Source organism: Passer domesticus, chromosome 3 (assembly GCF_036417665.1).
Source record: "Passer domesticus isolate bPasDom1 chromosome 3, bPasDom1.hap1, whole genome shotgun sequence".
Taxonomy (NCBI): domain Eukaryota; kingdom Metazoa; phylum Chordata; class Aves; order Passeriformes; family Passeridae; genus Passer; species Passer domesticus.
The window spans coordinates 96201625-96219317 of NC_087476.1; the positions used below are offsets into that span (position 1 = coordinate 96201625).

At 45.2% G+C, this 17693-nt stretch overlaps 1 protein-coding gene across 6 annotated transcripts in view; it reads left to right on the forward strand.

Annotated features, from left to right (window-relative positions):
- Nucleotides 1–17693, forward strand: part of LOC135297212 (uncharacterized) — a 60017-nt gene that overhangs the window by 18243 nt on the left and 24081 nt on the right. For all 6 annotated transcript variants that reach the window (XR_010359255.1, XM_064414513.1, XM_064414509.1 and 3 more), the window contains exons 2-3: nucleotides 808–883; nucleotides 2113–2603. Coding sequence is in view for 5 of the 6 variants with exons in the window: in XM_064414513.1 (XP_064270583.1) it covers nucleotides 808–883; nucleotides 2113–2603 (567 nt within the window). In the remaining variant the exon portion in view is untranslated. The remainder of the gene's footprint in view (nucleotides 1–807; nucleotides 884–2112; nucleotides 2604–17693) is intronic.

Consider the following 17693-nt stretch of genomic DNA (forward strand, 5'->3'; position numbering starts at 1 on the left):
GCAGTGTGATCTATCTGACCTATAAAAGCTTGGTTTCAGATCTCTAAATCCTCTACCAGGTTTGTTCAGTGTTAGACATGTTTTGAGTAAGTGGCTTGAAGTCCATCAGGTGACACAGAGCAGATGTTCCTGAAAAGTCTTGACATTGACAAAATATGTGAATTGTTGTTAATCTTGGAGCATTCAAAGGTGTTCAGTGGTACTGTAAGTTGCATCCTGGAGGGGACAGCGTATTGTCTGTGTTTCTGTGAAATCATGTTTATTTTATTTCTATTAAATACTTCAGGGTTGTCCTGTAGGGAAAGCAAGGTGAGTCTGTTCTGTGGTGGATTGTGTGTGAACTTCAAGGGGGAAGTGTGGGTATGTACACAGGATGGCTAAAGCTAACGTGCCACTTCCATTTGTGGGTGCCTTGCAAGTGCTGTTGACAGGATGTGTCTTTATCTCGGCAGTGGAGATTTTGGAGATTCAGTTATCCACGTGATGTGGATGTGGTAGGCCATGATGGTTGTAAGCTACATGTCTGGGAAGTGAAAGGCAGGATATTGTACTTGGGAAAGAGCTGGCAGTGCAGCATGGTGGAAACAGCAGTAGTGCATGTGTTTTGTGTTGCTGAAAGTGAGAGGATATGATGGGAGATTGGGGTTGGGATAGAGGACGTGTACACAGGAAGGTGCTATGGTTGGGTGTGTGCGGTTAGGTGGGGTGGATGCCTCCAGGATATGAGAGGGGGAGGGTGGGGGAAGTGGCTTGGGCAGCAGTATTCAGTGTTCATGATGAAGCCTTTTCTTCCTCCTTGTCCCCTAGATCTCCTATCCCCCAAGTGATGAGGACAGCGATGACTCTGAGGGAGAGAACCAGGAACTTGCTCAGATCGACAGAGGTAAAGGGATGAAGATAGAAGGATCCCGGGATACTACGGCTGAAGTCAGTTTTTCTTTTCACTCATGCTCTTGCAAGTGCCTCCTTTTCAGTCCCCAATGTACCACAATCAGATGCATTAAATCAGTCACCTTTGAAATGTTTGGGACCTCACAGGCAGAGGCTGGTGTTATCAGATGCTGCAGTTGCATTTTTACCACCAGAAATAGACATTGTTATCTATGTGTTAAAGTCCCAGTGCTGGAGACATGGGGCAGAGATGGTCCACAATTGTGCCAGCAGGAGAGCTGGGACTAAAAATTTATCTTCTAGTCCGTGCTTTTGCACTCGTGTCATCTTTGTTCTGGGTTTCCTCATCCTTGCTATTTTGAGTTTTAACCTTCAGTTTATTCATTCCCCTGGACTCATTATTTGATCATCTCTCTCCCTTCCTCCTAGACTGTTGGAATTGTGCAGCCTTATTCTTGCATCTAGTGAGAGTCTTTGGTAGAGATGATACAGGTGCTCTGCTGTTGTTTTGGACTTGATATGAAGTAGCTTAGAGCTGGAGGTGAAATCAGTAGTAAATGCATCTTTTAAATTATGCTAAGTTTGCCATTAGTGCCTGCCCTGTGCCCAGATTGAAGCAGATTCTTATGCAGAGGACGCAGAAGTTCAATTCTTGATCCACAGGACATGTCCTGTTAGAATTCAAATCCCTGCTCCATATTCTTAGCATAAGAAGAGATAAAGCATACCTAGCTTGTGACTGAAGAGAGGCTCTCTTGTGTGACCAGTCTTGTAATACAGGACTTTGATTTCCAGAAACCCGATCTCATTTATTTGAGCCATAAAGGTGACAGGGTAGTGTAACTTGGCTCTTCTGCCCTGAGAACTGGTAACTAGAAGTTAATGTTTTTGGCTAGAGGCAAGTGCCTAGCAATACATTTGTATGCTTGTCTCCACCTTGAGGAGGTGAGGTGGGTGACAGATCTGTGTTCTTTCTCTGGAGCTGGACTTCCAGGTGATGGTTTGAAAGGGGATGGCATTTAGCAGTCTGGTCTGGAAACTTGCAAAAGGAAGCATTCAGCTGGGGGCGTGTTTCATCTGGGGAAGAGAAGGTGGGGTGACAGCTCAGAAGTTTACTTGGGAGGAGATGAAAACAGCAGGTCAGGAGAAAACATGCCCATTTTATATAGGTTGTGGGATACAGATCTGCTCTGCCACTTCTCAATCTCCTCCTCCCTCTAGAGAGAAGACGGAATTGTACCCTGACTCCTCTGGCTACCAACCAGCTCCAGAACCAGGAGAGCCAATGCTGCAAGGTTCGGGCCCTCTTCCATGCCAGCCTTGACCGCCACAGCTCGGAAGAGGAGCTGGAGCGCATCAACCGAGAGTTTGCCGCGGAGAAGCGGAAGTGGTCCCAGGTCAGCCGGCTCACCTGCTGCAGCGACGGCAACAACACCTCCTCCAGTGACGAAGAAGTGAAGAACTTGTGCGCCATGTCCTTCCGGCCCGTGGCAGAGCAGGGCGATGGCCTCCAGGCCAGCCCGAGCCCCGTGCTGTTCAGTGCCTCCCCCCCCAAGAGACTCCAGCCCCTGGTGCGCAGCCCGGCCTCCGGATCTTTAATCTTCACAAGCGTTGGGGCAGGCCTTGAGCAAGTCATGCCTTGTAAGAGACATCGACAGGGATATGGGGATAAGGTCAGCAGGCCCAGCCTTGACCTGGAAAAAATGCAGCAGGTAAGGCAGGACTTCACGTGAGGAAAGCAGCATTGCTTGAGAAAAAGGCGTGGTAAGCAAAGACAGAAAAGGGTTATTGAGGCGAGGATCAGTAAATCCATAGGGCTGCTTCTTGTGGTCTTGCCTTCAGGGGCACACCTTCAGGGTACTTCTGCTGTGTGTCTAGGATAAATTGGGGTAAGTGTAGATAGCCTTCCTGAGAGGTAAAGGCACTGCTTCTTGGGTGGCTCCTGCTACACTTGGGCTGTTCTCTTGCTATCCCAGGAGGAAGGCAGCACTTGTACTGTCCAGTTCATTGCATGGCACAGAAACAAAATCACTGGCATTTTCTTTCATCAAGTTATCACTGCTTCCATGATCTGACCTATGTCACTTACTCCAAAATAAATTAATTGCTTAGCATGTATAAAAAGATCCTTTGGTGAAAGTGGTTGTCAACGTACTGATGATAGGAATTTCCACACTTGTTGATCTCCTTGGGCCTAGATCTCTTCATGGCTCCTAGGAGTTCTATAGTAATGTAAAAGAGTGCTTTTTTACCTTCTTAACACTTGGCAAACTGCTTACAGTTTGCTGTAGATGCCGTTGCTCTTGATTTTGCAGGACTTTAATTTGGCCTGGGACTAAGGCATGGAAATGCTAGAAGTTTGCCTTGTTTCTGCAGCCTGGGAAATGGGGCAGGCTGCCCTGTGCAGTTCCCATCTGGCGCCTCTCTTTCAAAAGGCCTTGCTGTAGAGTTAGTATTTCATGTCTCTTCATTATTTTTCTATTTGCACTGGTGTAGTGTCAGTTTAAAAGGATATCTGCAGACATCTGCTGGCCCTGGTACATTGCAGTAAGTTAAAAACAATTATTTTCAGTTCTGAATTTCCTCTCATTAGGAAAGAATTTCACTGCCTCTGGTTTGTTGGACGTACTAGTTTTAACCTTGCTTGCAACAATTCCTTTAAGCCTACAAGATGGACCCAGTAAAAGAAAGGAATATGCATTTATTTGCTAAGAACCCTAAAAGTGAGATTTCTATTTCCCTATTACATTGTTGGTTTTTCTCAGTCCTGCTGGCAGCATACATCCCATGAATACATAATGCAGAGACTTGTGCTTTCAGTACGGTTTTCCTTACCCCCTTTTCAACCTTCTAGCCAAGTTTCTGCTCACAGAACATTCAAAAGGCCCAGTCTTGCATTTCACATCACCCAAATCTTCTACTGATACTGACAGACTTTAATTAGTCTCACATCCTTATGAGAGAAGAAGAAAGCTGCTAAGCCTGTGCCCAGTCTCTATTTTTTCAGAGTGCACATAAGTAAATGGGAAAATGTTTCTTTTGGCCCAGGTGATTTCTCTGATTTGGATGCCAGACATAGCATCTGCCTGCTCTCCCTTAAGCATCTTTCAGCACTGTCTTGAGAAGTGTATTGGTAAAGGTTAGGGGCTAATTTAAATGAGCTTTCCAAATTGTTGGTTCTTTTTTTTTTTCTGGGGAAACCTTGTAAGAATTGTTGGCTTCCTTGTCCATTTGCTCTCTACACTTCTGGATTAATTGTGGCAAAGATTTTTGCAAAAGAAGTTGAAAACCTGGAGTGGAGATGGCAGTGTGTTTTTAAAATAACATTTTTACTGTGATGTCATTAACATTCCATGGTTGTGGAATCCATGTTATAAAGAAAGGATAGTCAGCTGGTGGATTTAATTTTAATTTGACAGAAAGTGTACTGAGGGCACAACATGATGTGGCACACACATGCACAGTGAGATGCAGCCTGAATATTTTATGTGGTCATTTGTATTATTTTTGTAGTTTGAATTGGTTAACGTTTGGCCAGTAACATCTTGAAGCTTTATGATGAGTCTTTGCTTGCTACCTGCACTTATTTCTCCTATGGAAATCATTCAGGGCCCCCCTTTCCCCACTTATAAAATGGGACCAGGGTGTTTGTATTTTAGTCTGTTTTCATTTTCCAACAAAAATGGCTCTTAACTGCCTGGGTGGTGTGTGGCATCATGTGTTTCCTAGTCAGGTAAATGATGCATATGAGGAATGTTAAAGTTAAATAGGTTACTTGAAGGCTTCATCTGGGCTCCAAACATCAAGCTTTTCTTGCTTTGTGATTCTTATCCTTCCTATCATATGCTTGCCTATGAGAACACAGCTGAAAAGTTTATCAGCTAGACCTTTTTTTTTTGAGCAGCAGATGTGGCTTTCACTCTTATCCCTGAGCCTTACTTCCCATCCCTGCAGCTCTGTGCAGCTGACAGATGACAAAGAGTATCAGGCAGGATGAATTTGTGCCTGAAGCAAATGTGCTGTGAGATAAGAAGACACTTTGGGGGTGTGATGCAGTATGGGTAACTCAAGGGTGGATGAAGAGATGCCAAGTGCTTTGCATCAAATTCTGTTTATGTTGGATGGCGATGGAATGTTGGTCCAGAAGGTTGTGGTGTAGAATGGCTCTGTGTTGGGATGTTTAAGAAGATTCTGCTTCTTCCCATGGGTCAGTTGCAAGTGGTGTCCAAATGCCTCCCTGTATTCCAGTGATTTGGTGCCTTTTGATAAAAAAGGGGACCAAATTTGGGAGACAAGTGGGTTGGGGGCAGTCAGAGTGCTTTAAAGAAGTTAGAGAGTTGCTGTCCTTTCTTGGCCTGTGAATAAATGGAAATCTTCATCATCCATGCCTTTCAGTTCAGCCTCCTGCAGCAGGGAAGGCTGTATCAGGAGCAGGTTTGAAAAGCCCTGTTTTGGTTAGATGCCAGACTATGCCTTTCCAGCTTCACAAGGTATGGTAATTCAGCCTTTCTATGTCCCAGACATGAGTTCGGACTGTTGGCAGATGTATTTCCCACCCTGGCTGGTCAGCTGGCCACCCAGTGTCTCCCTGTTGAGGCCAAGTGACAATATTTCAATGCATGCTTTTCTTCTACTTGTCCAAAGGAGTAGAAAATTAGCTCAGAAGACTTCTATTCTTTCCCTTAATTGGGCAGAAATGCCCTGGCTTGTGCAGACACTCGCTTTGCTGCAGTGAATGCCCTCTCCCAGCACCCCTTGATCATGGTTCCTGGACAGACACATCATTGCATGCAGGCCCTGCTGCCAACCACTTGCTATTTAATGAAGCCTGCTGCCACCCTGCATGGCTGCTAGCACTTTAGCATATCTGGTTTTTTTGCCAATGCTGAGAGCACAAGGTCAGGGAGAGCAGGCATATCCTTGGGTTCGAGGTGAAGGCACCAGGTTCACCTGAGGCATAAGGAAGTCTGGGGTGTCACAAAGACTTCTTGGAGCTGCTGAGCTCATTCCCAGGGGACTAATTGGTCTTGGCATGTTGTGTAAACAGAGAGGAAGTAAAGGATCCTCCTGTGCTATTCAGTGGGACTGCCAGGAGCACCTTTGAAATCTTCTTAAAGAAGCTTGTGAAGTCAGAGTGCAGCATTTGCAGGGAGAGAGATCTCTTGGAGGGAAAACAGCTTTGGGGTAGCACAACAAGCAGTCCAAATTCTTTGTGTGGGTAGGTGCCTGATATGGAAAGCAGAATTTTGAAGTACAAGGCAAAGAGGATGGGTACATGGGTGTATTTCCAGGTACGCTGCAAAGTGATTAGATAGGTTTCATGTCTTGCTCAGAGCTTTCTGCTGTGGTTTGCCTGCTTGTACAGACAGAATCAGAAATTCATAGAATATCTTGAGTTGGAAACAAAAAATAAGTTCAAATCCTGGCCCTGCACAGGACAGCACCAAGAATCACACCATGTGCCTGAGAGCGTTGTCCAAATGTTTTTTGAACCTTGGCAGGGTTGGTGCCGTGGCCACTAACCTGGGGAGCCTCTTACAGTGCCGAGCTACCCTGTGGGTGAAGAACTTTTTCTTACATCCAACCCAAACTTCCCCTGACACAGTTTCAGGCCATTTCCTTGCGTTCTGTCACTTGTCACCATGCAGAAGTGAGCAGTGCCTGCCCCTCTGCTTCCCCTCATCAGGAAGTTCTAGACTGCAGTGAGGTGTCCTTTCAGTCTCCTCTTCTTCAGGCTGAACAAGCCAAGTGATCTCAGCTGCTCTTTATTTGGCTTCCTCTACAGAGTGCTGATACCATTTTCTTTTGGAGTCTTAGTGCATTATTTGAAATGCAATATGATGCTAGCATGAAAAAGGCTATCTGAGAAGAGAAAAATGCATCCTAGGCTAACATTTGGATTGTTCATTGTAGTGTTTGCACCCCCTTTGGTGGGTGACAAGTTTCAGTGCAAGACATAGGAGTGGATCTTCATCTTGACTTGACACTGGAATGGCCTGGATAAAGTGCCTGATGAGACTCCTAATTTGGGTTTAGCTGTGTAATATCAAGGCCATCTTCCTTCTGCTGTATGTTTCACTACTGGCATTTTGGTTGGACTGAGCATTGGTGGTGTGATCAGCATGAAAATGCCCTCAGAGTCAATACTGGTTGCACTGAGGCTGCAGAGCACCACTCGCCACACGTGACCAAAGACCCAGTGTGTGACCCTGGTGCACTGGGGTCTGGGCTTTGGGCTGCTAATGGCTCCAGGGTGACATTTCCATATCCTTAGCACAGCTGGGTTTTGCCCCTGCCTGTCTCTCCAGGTCTTGACAAATAGCTTCCAGATAGCTTCCACATGTGAGCTTGTGAGTCCTTTTCACCTCTTGGCCTCCCACTGGAATCCAGGCCTTCTCAGAATTGTTACCATCTGTTTGCCCATCTGAGCTTCTCTCTGTGGCGAGAGGGTGCCAGAAAATCTACTGCTGGTGCTGGTGGTAGTTTGACCACAGTCTCTGCCCTGGGCCTCACTCTCCAGAGCACCTGAGTGGAGTTCAGGGGCCTGTGCTGGGCATAGTGGCTTACACCAGTTCTTAAGGGGCCCAGTACCAGAATTTGTCTCCCAGGTGTGGGAAGTTGGGCCATAGCAGTGCTTTGTCTGTGGGCTTGTTAAAGCAACATAGTAAAGAATGTTGCAGGAACTGGTTGCATCAGTACAGAATGAGAAATTCTGCTTCTGATAACCTCCTGCAATTGTGCTTTAATTTTTCACCCCCAGAAATATGCTGCAGCAGCTGTTCTTCCAGCACAGAAGTGCTGGTCTCAACCCTGACAGTGTTTGGCACTGAAGTGGCCAGAAAAAAAATGCTATGTGTGGCTGCTGCAAGGCAGTCCTAGCATGAGGAAATTTGGGGCTGAACATGATTGATGACATTATCTGGTCCGCTTGCCTATGAGGATGAAGTTCCATGATAGGAGGCTCTGGGACTCTAGACATGTACCATATGAGTGGGAGATGGGCATGGTACAGGTGTCTTGTTCTTTGCATCTTTGGAAGAGCTGGGGAGGTGTTCTCCTGTGGTTTGATCTGTGTTGTAAAGACTGGCTCAGTGCTGGCTAGCTGATGTTCAGTTTGCTGACATCAGACATTGATAGTCTGACAGTGGTGAGGAGAAAAACGTGCTGTCTGGGAGGTGGCGAGAGACTCAATAGCAGGGGAAATCATGAGGAACTCCACCTAGCCCCAAGGAGGTGATTATGACTCTGCCATGCAGCAGACACCTCTGTCTCTGTGTCTCATAAACGTTCCCTGGATGTTTATCTAATTAATGCAAAAACATTAGGAAGTGCCTGTGTGCAGCTGAATGAATCAGAATGTAAGAGAGGAGTAACCCATGTACAACTTGGCCTAGCTGCTTCTTAAAAAGCATAATGATTTCCTCCTGGAAGAGACAAGTAAATTGACTATGTTGTCTTTTCACTGACAGTAGGGTTCATCTTACTGCCAGCTTGTAAATGTCAAAGGCAAGGCAGGCAGGATAACCTAGTCCTATTCCTAAACTCTGGGTATCAACCGGGGTACCAGAGATTAGAGCATTCTCACAGAATGGTTGAGGTTGCAAAGGCCCTCTGGAAGTTACATGGCCTGTATGTCAACAGCTTCTCCATGAGGATCTGTATTCTCTGTGCATTGTTGAAATACAAAATTAAATTAAGTCCACTCCAGTTCTGCCTTGCCCCATGGCATCTGTTGATACTGTGTTCACCTTTCAGGTGTGCTGCTAGCAGATTTTCATTCTGAGCACACACCTCTCTTTGCACCTCTTCCACTGTTGTATGAGCCCTGGCACAGAATGTGTAGTCCATTCCTAGAGCCAAATGCTTCTGTTCTTCTCCCTTGGTGTCTTCCTTCCTTGTTTTGTCTCAGTGCAATTTTGTTCTGTTTTTGTAACATGTGCAAAGGGACAGCAGTTCAAGAGGGAGATGGACAAATGACCTGCTGTCTGGAAGTACTTACCGGTCTCTTTTTCCTGGGGTATGTGGCTGTGTAATTTTGCTGTCTTTTCCTGGAAGCTTGTGTGCTGGTGAATATATCCATCTGGACTACCAAGGGAGGGTGAGCCAATAGCTAGAACACATGCTGAGACATCTGAAATGTGGTTCCTTGAGGTGCTACTGCGAATCATGAAAGAGCAGGAATTAGGTTGGTTGGTTGGTCAGGGTCATTTGGATAACACCAGAGAGTTTGGTTGAGCAAAAGGAAGATGAGAAAAGGAAATTTGATGTGGCCGAAGTTTGAGAAGCAGCAGAGATCTGTGGAATAGGAAGGCAGAGACAGAGCTAGAGAGATTATTTTTGTTGTATTAAGATTCCCAAAGGGACAATAATAGCACCTGGCACCAGTGGCAGAAAATTATGAGCCTGAAGTTCAAGCCAAGGGCTTATCATTTAGATTGGCAGGCTTGCTGGCTACCTTCCCAACCACCCTGCTGTCTTTCTTTTTTTTCCTCAAAGCTCTAAAGCCTGGTAAGAAGGTATTAGACTAGAGCTGAGTCTTTGGCTGCAGTCCAAAGAAAGGAGATCAAATGGGCATATGGGCACCACTGGCATGTGGCCTTGGGATGTGACTTGGGGAGAAGTCCTGAGTGGTGCTGGTGATGCTGTGTAGGCCTTGAATTCCTGGTCTGACTCTGATGGTTAGGTAGGCCTGGGAGGAGCAAACTGGGAAGGAGGTAAAGCATTTCCATTGAAAACATCTGCCAGAAGTTCTGCATGTGAATGGACGAGGCTGGGGTTTTGACCTCTAGCATTTTGCTCTCAAAGCACCACATATATAATAATTCCTACAGAACTAATAGAAGGAAGAGCGCAGTCTCCCATATCTGCTGGCTGTGTGTTATGGTGAGCTGCCAGCTGGCCACAGGAAACATCACTCAGCAAAACTGAGAGCTCCTAAGTGCAGCAACAACACAACTGGTTAAAATGTGATTGGATGTGGAGTCAGCAGCAGTCACAGAGTGGGTGCTGGATTGGATCCCCAAGGGTGGCCATCCTGCATATCACTCTTCTGTCTCTTGTGTGTTGACTTTTGGTCCTTTTCAAATAAGGTTTTCTGAAGGATATTTTCTTTCTTGTTTTGACACAGTCCTGTGTAGGAGGATAATATTGACATGTTGTTTCCCAGTCCCCGAGTTCAGCCCAAGTAATCTCAAGAGCCTGACAGATTAAAAAGTTTTGCTGCGACCTGTGTATATTTTTCAAAAACACCAGCTTGGAGATGCTGCTTGGAAGTGAAGGTCAGGACTTTCTCTGCAGTGCTCTCCTCTTCTGCAGTAGCGCTGCATTGTCCTCACCTCCCCCAGCCTTGCTGTGTCTGGACTAGAGGGGCTGCCTGGGTTGTGTCCCAGTGTGGCTGTTGAGTTGGCCAGATACCTCTCCCTGCCCACTCCTCCCTCAGCATGTGGCTCACTGTGATACAAATATCTCATCCTTGCCTGGGGAGAGAAGGAGTGTGCAGGCGGCTCCACCATATGCTGTCACTGCCCAAGTTGTATTTGGTCTGCAGCTGAATGGATCGCTCTGCAGGCGTAATAAGTTGCATCTTTTGGTTGTGGTAGTGACCTCTGAAAAGGAGAGAGCCTTAGTTTGGTTCTTTGGAGGGCCAGTGAAGTGCCTTAAGGAAACTGGAGAGGGTGAATGGCTATTTAGAACCAGTCTGGTTATTCCTCATATAGTCCAGAGGGCATCTGATGGTGGTGGCAGTTTTCTGCTTGATTTTCTGACTTTGTTGTATAGAAACTGAAATAAGCAGTAGAGATAGATTAGGCTTTTTTTTTTTTCTTTGTTCCTATTTTACCTCCACTAAGTGTTGAATTCCCTTAGAATTCAGCAGTCACAAGATGACGGGCTGCTGTTGCTTAGAATTCAGATGCTTATAGAGTTAGTTGTTCAAAGCACTATACAGAAGAGATGGTAGCAAGGAATAGAGAACAAGAGCTTGGTTTTCCTTAGTTTTCCCCTGGCATTGCTTAGCTCTGTATCTGTGAGCCAGAACACCTTCCTTGCCCATCATGGCATGGCACTGGTGTCTGAGAGGTGACCCGGGTGTGCTTTGCACCCATTGTCTCCCATGGGGCGCTGCCCATGAGTGAGAAGGGAGGAGGGGGGTGCTAGTATGAGTGGTAACAGCAGGAACAGAGCAGTCATGTGATGGTGCTGATTAACTATTAATATTGGGTGTTTGTGCTCCAGTTTGTCACCACACATGGAGAGCAAGCAGCTTGTCCAGAGCATGTCTGAGTCTGGAAAACGCAGCGGCCATTACTGCTCAATAGGCAGAAGCTGGCTGAGCTTTTAAGGCCCAGCCCGTGACTAGAGTAAACACTCTAGGAAATGCTGTATTTGAGACAAGCTTTGGAGTGGTAGAATAGCCAGCCTGGCTGTCAACAACACAGCTGTCCTTGGCGTGGGCTGGGGTTTAGCTCTGATTTTCTGCCTTAGCTCTGAATAACCTCTCCATTGTTGGCTCACATGAGAACCGCACTGCTGGGCTCTGCTCGCGCTTTCTTTCAGCCTGTTGATGTCAATGGGAGTTTTGGGCATTGGTCCACAGCTCATCTCACAGGGGGAGGCACTCAATAGAGGCATCTACTTCTCATGTAGATGGAGACTGAGTTAAACCAGAGCAGATTGCCTTGTAAAACTCCCTGCCTTTTTCCAGAGCTGTGAGCCCAGATACACTTCTCGTTGAGCTGCAATTTATTTTGAAGAAATGCTGACCAGTAAGGGAGAGACAAACCCTCTCTCTTTAAGCAAAAAAAAAAAAAAAAAAAAGAACAACACTTTTTCTAAATTGAAGATTTCAAAAACATAGGTGTCCTGGGGGCCACAGGTAAATTGAAAATGAAGCACAAATGAAGACACTTAAGAGAAACCCTCTGAAACTTGCTGATTTTCCTCATTGCTAACAACCTTTTTGGTTTCCTGCTGGACTTTAACTGCTTATGCAAAGCAGTTTTCATAGGAATGAATTTGTAAAACTGAGCTTTGTCTAGAGTGTTAGGAACTTAATGTAAATGAAGTCTGTGGTCATGTCTATACTAGGAAAGGCTATGTATGTATTTTTAATTCAAAAACATGCTTGTTTTAAAATCCTGGCATATGCTTGCAAGCTATAATTTCACATTCACATGTTTGATTATGAAAAAATCAGGTTGATCAGCTGTATAAAGGATAAAACCCTAAAATGCTTTGCAAGTTACTTTGCAATCTTATTGTAAGCATGCTCTTTTTGACAGCATAAAGAAAATAAAAATTGTCTACCTATGGAGGCTTTAGAAGCTCCCTCTCTTGCCTGTGACTTCAGAGGCTCTGAAACAATCTTATAGGCTCTGCCATGATGGTATGTGGGCATGTTATGGTTAAGAAACAAGAAACAGTTTTTAAAAAAATCATTTTCCAAATTTAAAATCTAGTTGATCTGTGTAATTCCTAATACGGGTAGAAAAATCTTTAAAATAGAGCTAGTCAGATGTCTGATTTTTCTCACTTCTGTAAACCTGTTCCTTATGTTTCAGGTGAAGTGATTTGCAGCTGGGAGAACCACCATAGGCCAGGGAATGCCCTGAGTTTTTTTCAGGAAAGTTTGTTACAGCTACTGTTTGCTGTATGTGACAGAAAGACGGACAGACCTCACACAAGAACATGGTGTACCTGACTGGATGATAAGACTGTATATTGATCATTCTTTAAAGGGAGTCTTTAAGTTGCAGTGCTTTGTTCAGAGCTCTGGTGGAAATAGCACAGTGAGTTCATGTTATGTTTGTTTTCATTGTAGTACTGAATTTGATGCGTTATCCAGTCAAGCTCTTAACTAATTTTCAACTTAATATAATTTCTTGTTTTCCTCTGATAACATAACCAACCATATTAGTTTTAAATTAGTGTTAGCGGAATGAGTGCAATTATGAAAGTGGTGCTCTTGGAAAATATTTTCTAAGCAGAAAGACTTATAGTACAACTATTCTAGCGTTCTTATCTCTTTTCTTTCATGGTACACCAATGTTCTATTCAAGCCTGACTGCTACAAGAAGTGTGAAAGGCATTTTTGCTGTGCTGGTTTGTCCTGTTTGCATTTTGCAGACTTTTACTGTGGGCAGTTGTGCTAAGCAGTAGGGCTGAATGAATGGTATAACCACAAGAAGCTGAAAAAAGCCAGATTGCTATCTCATGATGGGGCTGCTGGTAGGGTTAGAGGTAGAAAACAGCTGTAACTACTGCTGCAACTGTGAGACTTGTCTGTGTTGCTCAGTCCACTGTATAAAACTGTACTGACCTGAGGCACTGGTTCATTTGCTTTCCAGATGCAAGCATCCAAATCATTCAAACACCCTCAAAACTATTAATATAATTGGATGTAAACTTTTGCTTTTGTTACTCAACCTTTCTCTCTACAGAGGATCCTCATGAACTTGGCCTTCAGATATTCTGGTCACTTTTGAATGTGTTAATCTGTACTTTTGTCCTTCTGCAGTGTGGTGAGTGAAGGAGCACTCTTGGTCCTAGGGCATGACTGTTTTGTAAGTGTGAGATGGGCTGAAATCCTGAGCTGAAAGAAGGAAAAACTGATATGATTTGTGCATTAAAGCTGATGCATGTGTTATGAATACTGACATGTGTTATGCAGGCTCTGATATGATCTTGCAAGCTATTGAGTTGATGGTTTATTTCTAAATATTTGGAAAGTGGATCTTGATGCAGACAATGGAGTGGCATGCTTGAGGGCAGCAGTTCTCCAACAAATATTCATTCATGCACAGCTCTGAGAGTTGCTGTGCTCTGCTAACACCTGTTTAGAAGGGCAATGATCTGCTTCTGGCTCTGATGGTGCCTCACTACCCTCACATAGGGGAGTTTCAAAAAGTTGCAGGAGTAATGTCACAAGTTGCAGGAGTAATATCCTGTGTTGGTACCCATGGGCAAGTAGAGATGCTGAAGCTCACTCAGCTCACTGGAGTGTCCAGGGAGAAACACCGATTGCTGAATTGATTTTATTGTTTCTTGCACCTGAGATGGTTCCCTGGACCAGCCTTACGCCATCTCAAGCCATGTGCACTGCGAGGATGTGAATGAAAGGATGCAAAATGGTATCAGAATCTCAAGTGCTGATCAGCAGCACTGAAGAGAGACATGTGCCTACTTAAGAGGAAGGACAGTGCACCAGGCGGGAGATACTGGCTCCTCTGGAATATTTGCAAGTTGTTCACATGTGTACAGGCCTAGGCCAGCCCTTTCACAGTTGGCAGGTCAAACCCCATCACAAGTTCCGAGTTTCAACACTCAGGCACCACCTGAGCAAGACCCTGTGTGCTGTGCAGTGTTGTGCTGCGAGGCACGTGTGGGCAGGCCCTGCTGCATGTGGGCATGGGAGAGCAATCTCCAAGTGCAGTCATTAGTTATGTTCTGCATAAATGGATTAGCTCCCTGGAGTAAGAGGCCTTTATCCTATTAGCTGCCTAGCTGCTTCAGCATGTTCCCTTGTCACTAGTGTGTAAGTGAGGTTCAGTAGGGAAGAGGAGCAGGGGGACAAGTAGGTGATTGGGTGGGGAGTGTGGGAACAGTTGGCTTATGTCATCATTTCTCTCTGTGGTGATTAGTGTTGTACTACTCTCACTACTTGGATGTCTTGGCTATCCATGTAGATTTGTAGGCAAAAATGGTATCTCAGGCTTGTTAATCATCTTCTGGTCTCCCAGTTTCTAATTTAGTATTTGTTTATTTTCATGTGCTCGTACAAGCACATAAGATTTCCCAAACAGGCATGATCATGTGAAAGGAGAATATGCTCAAATATTTTGCAGGTCAGTGCAGACATGATACATGTGTGTGTCTTGCAAGGAGAAGAGGAGGAACTCTGTTGCCCTGTGTTCAGAGGCTGAGCAAGCCCCATAGCTTGGGATGTTTGGTTCTGTGAGACAGGCATGTTTTTGCTTTCCAAAGCTGTTTATGTAGTCAGTCTGCATTTGGCTTTTTCAAAGTTTCCCTGCTGTCCATGAATCCAAGTTCTCATCTGAAGATGTGACCTTATGTGTTTTCTGCTTAAAGTTCCACTTGTGAGTGCTCCCAGCAGCACCAGATGAACCCAAGGCAAGGGTTCCCACAGGGTAATGTCCTTTGCACTCAGCTGGAGAGCGTGGGAGGCAATTCAGAGCCACCTTTTGAGGTTCCTATTGTGAAGATCCAGGCCACTGACAAATCCTTTCTTCATTTAGTGCAATGAGTGTATCTCATGTTGCTCTATTTTTGAGAAGCTCCACTAAATCAGTCCTCTGGCTAAAAATATCATGAAAACATACATAGTCCAGGGTCTCCTTACAGGAAACCCACTGATCTCTACTGGATATTTTCTGTGGTGGATTAGGTAGATTTTGTGTGGGTTTTATACCTCCTGAAAAGTTCCTTGTGCTAACTTTAGGGCAGGGTTTTGGACTGACAAACAAGCATTTAAGTCCACGAATTTCTACTTTTAAACATAAATACTTAATATGAACATGTAAAACGTTCTAGTTGTGTCAAAAACAGGAAGAAATTGGCTTAAAAGTCTAGAATTGAAACCATTCTGAGTTTGTTGTTTTGGCCTGTTTTTTCCTTTCGCCATCCACACACACATCTCTCCTTTCATGTGGCAAACCTGTGTTGAGCATGCAGTTTCTTCTGGAAATCTGGTGTTCTATATACTTGGCTGTTCACTTTGTGGCTGGTGTGCAAGAGGCCCTGTGGCATGCACAGAGCATTTGGAATGTCTTGTAGTTTTTTCAGCTACCCAAGGATAGCGTAAAGGCACATACTTTTATCCCTGTGTCCTCTGGGTTTGGAGCAGCTATCTGTGGATTCTCTTCCTCTCCATGTCCCTGTAATGTCACAGCTGACAAGAGTTGGTACCTTTCAGTTATTTTAGTTTTTCTTCTTTCCCAGGGTGTGCAGCTGTGATTTTCAGAGCTCTCTGCATCTCCCTGTTTAAAGGGGAACTGTGTTTACTGTATTGCCTGACTTGTGCTGATGTCTTAACCCCTTCTTGGGGCACTTGGGGACAGCATTTAAAAAGCAAAGAGTGGAAGAGTCTGGGGCTGCTTGTTACAAGCCCCCAGCACTGCCATCTCCCATGTGCTGCAGCAGCAGTGGTGGGGGGAATGGGACAAAGCTGCAGGAGGCAGTGTGCCTTCTGCTTAGCTCTGTCTGAAAAGTCTGTGGGGAGAGAGGGCTGTGGAGTCATGTCTGAGCCAAGGCCTCAGTTAGAAGTGAGATAAACTATAAAGACATCAGATGATATGTTAGACTAGACTGGACATTCCCTGTGGACAGCTTTGGAGCCAAGGCCAGGAAGGAAGGGAGGAAACAGTCACGTTGGCCTTACTGAATTAAAAGCTTTGTAAGCTTTTTCTCAGGAGCTGCTACCATGCCTGCCAGCTGTGAAACTAGACCCCCCAGTCCCTTTGCACCCCTCCTCCTTCCACAGACTCTAGTGAGCAGGAGGGGCAAGCCCAACATTTGAACTTTGGTAGCTTTGGCATGTGCAGATGAGTGATAGGGAATTAATGAATCCTCTCCTTTCTTTACGTTTTTGTTACTCCACAGGTGCTGGAGTTTTCGGTCAGGTCTATTTCCTGCACAAATGGAGCTTTGGGTTTTTTCCAGGCCTCAAAGAAAACTCAGTGAGGGATTTGGGGTTGGCATAGAGTGAATAGATGAACCATCTGATGTACCCTGCAGATCAGCAGACTCAAGACTCTGCCAGACCAGCAGGGAAAGCTGCTGCTACGCCAGAGATGCTCCGTGGAGTGTGTTCGCTTCCTCCATCCCCAAATTCCAATCAAAGGGCTAGTGGTAAAAGTGCCAGGGCAAATACAGCCCGTTTTATCTGTTCCTAAAGGGACAGGGTTTCTGTACAGATCCAGAGTATATCTGGAAACTGTGTGCCGCAAAGAAGACAGAGGCAGTAGAAAAGCAGAGTCACCTACAGACAGGCAGACAGTCTGTTTGCTTAGACCACAACTGTGTGACTAGGTAGCTGTGTTTATGTTAGCTGTGGCTCTAGTGTGATATGCAGGGAAAACTTCAAAAACCAGCCTGTAATTTGAATAATTTAATCTGTTCTCTGGGCCTTGGGAATAGGGGGAATTCAGAAGTTCTGTCAGGTGGCAGACCTTGCTGGCCAGACTTCAGCTCACTTCTGTGGCAGGCGTTGACCAGGCCAGGAGCCTGGTGCCACTCTGCAGTGGTCACTTGCACATTGCCTTTCTGGAGCTGTGGTGCAACTGGGCTGTGCTTATTTAGAGAGCAGTTACTGGTCAGACTGACTTGCTGTTCTGTCAGTTTGTATTTGCTGTAGGCTCTCACTCATTTCTCTTCAGCAGTGATAGCTGAGCCCTTCCCAGTAGTGCACAAAATGAGGTGATTAATGATAACCCTGTTGGAAAGGATTTTGGTGACCACAGGAATTCATTTGTTTTGGTTTTCGTGGTCTACTGTTTGCTGAGTGCAAGTCCTTGCAATACATCTTTTTTTTTTTTTTAAGGCTTTGCCTGGCTTTTTTTAAAATTGGGATTTGTTCTCAATGATCTCCTAATACTCAGCATTTCCTCTGCTGCCTTGTCCAGATACACTAAGTTGTCAGTGTTTGCACTATATGGAGGCTGAGGATTTTTGGCCCTTGCTGGCAGAGGATGCTTCCTGGGTAACTGGGACTCCTATCTAGGTGGAGATGGGAGCTCTTTATGACAATGTTAAGAGACCGGGTATGTTGATGTTTAGAAAGGGCTTCA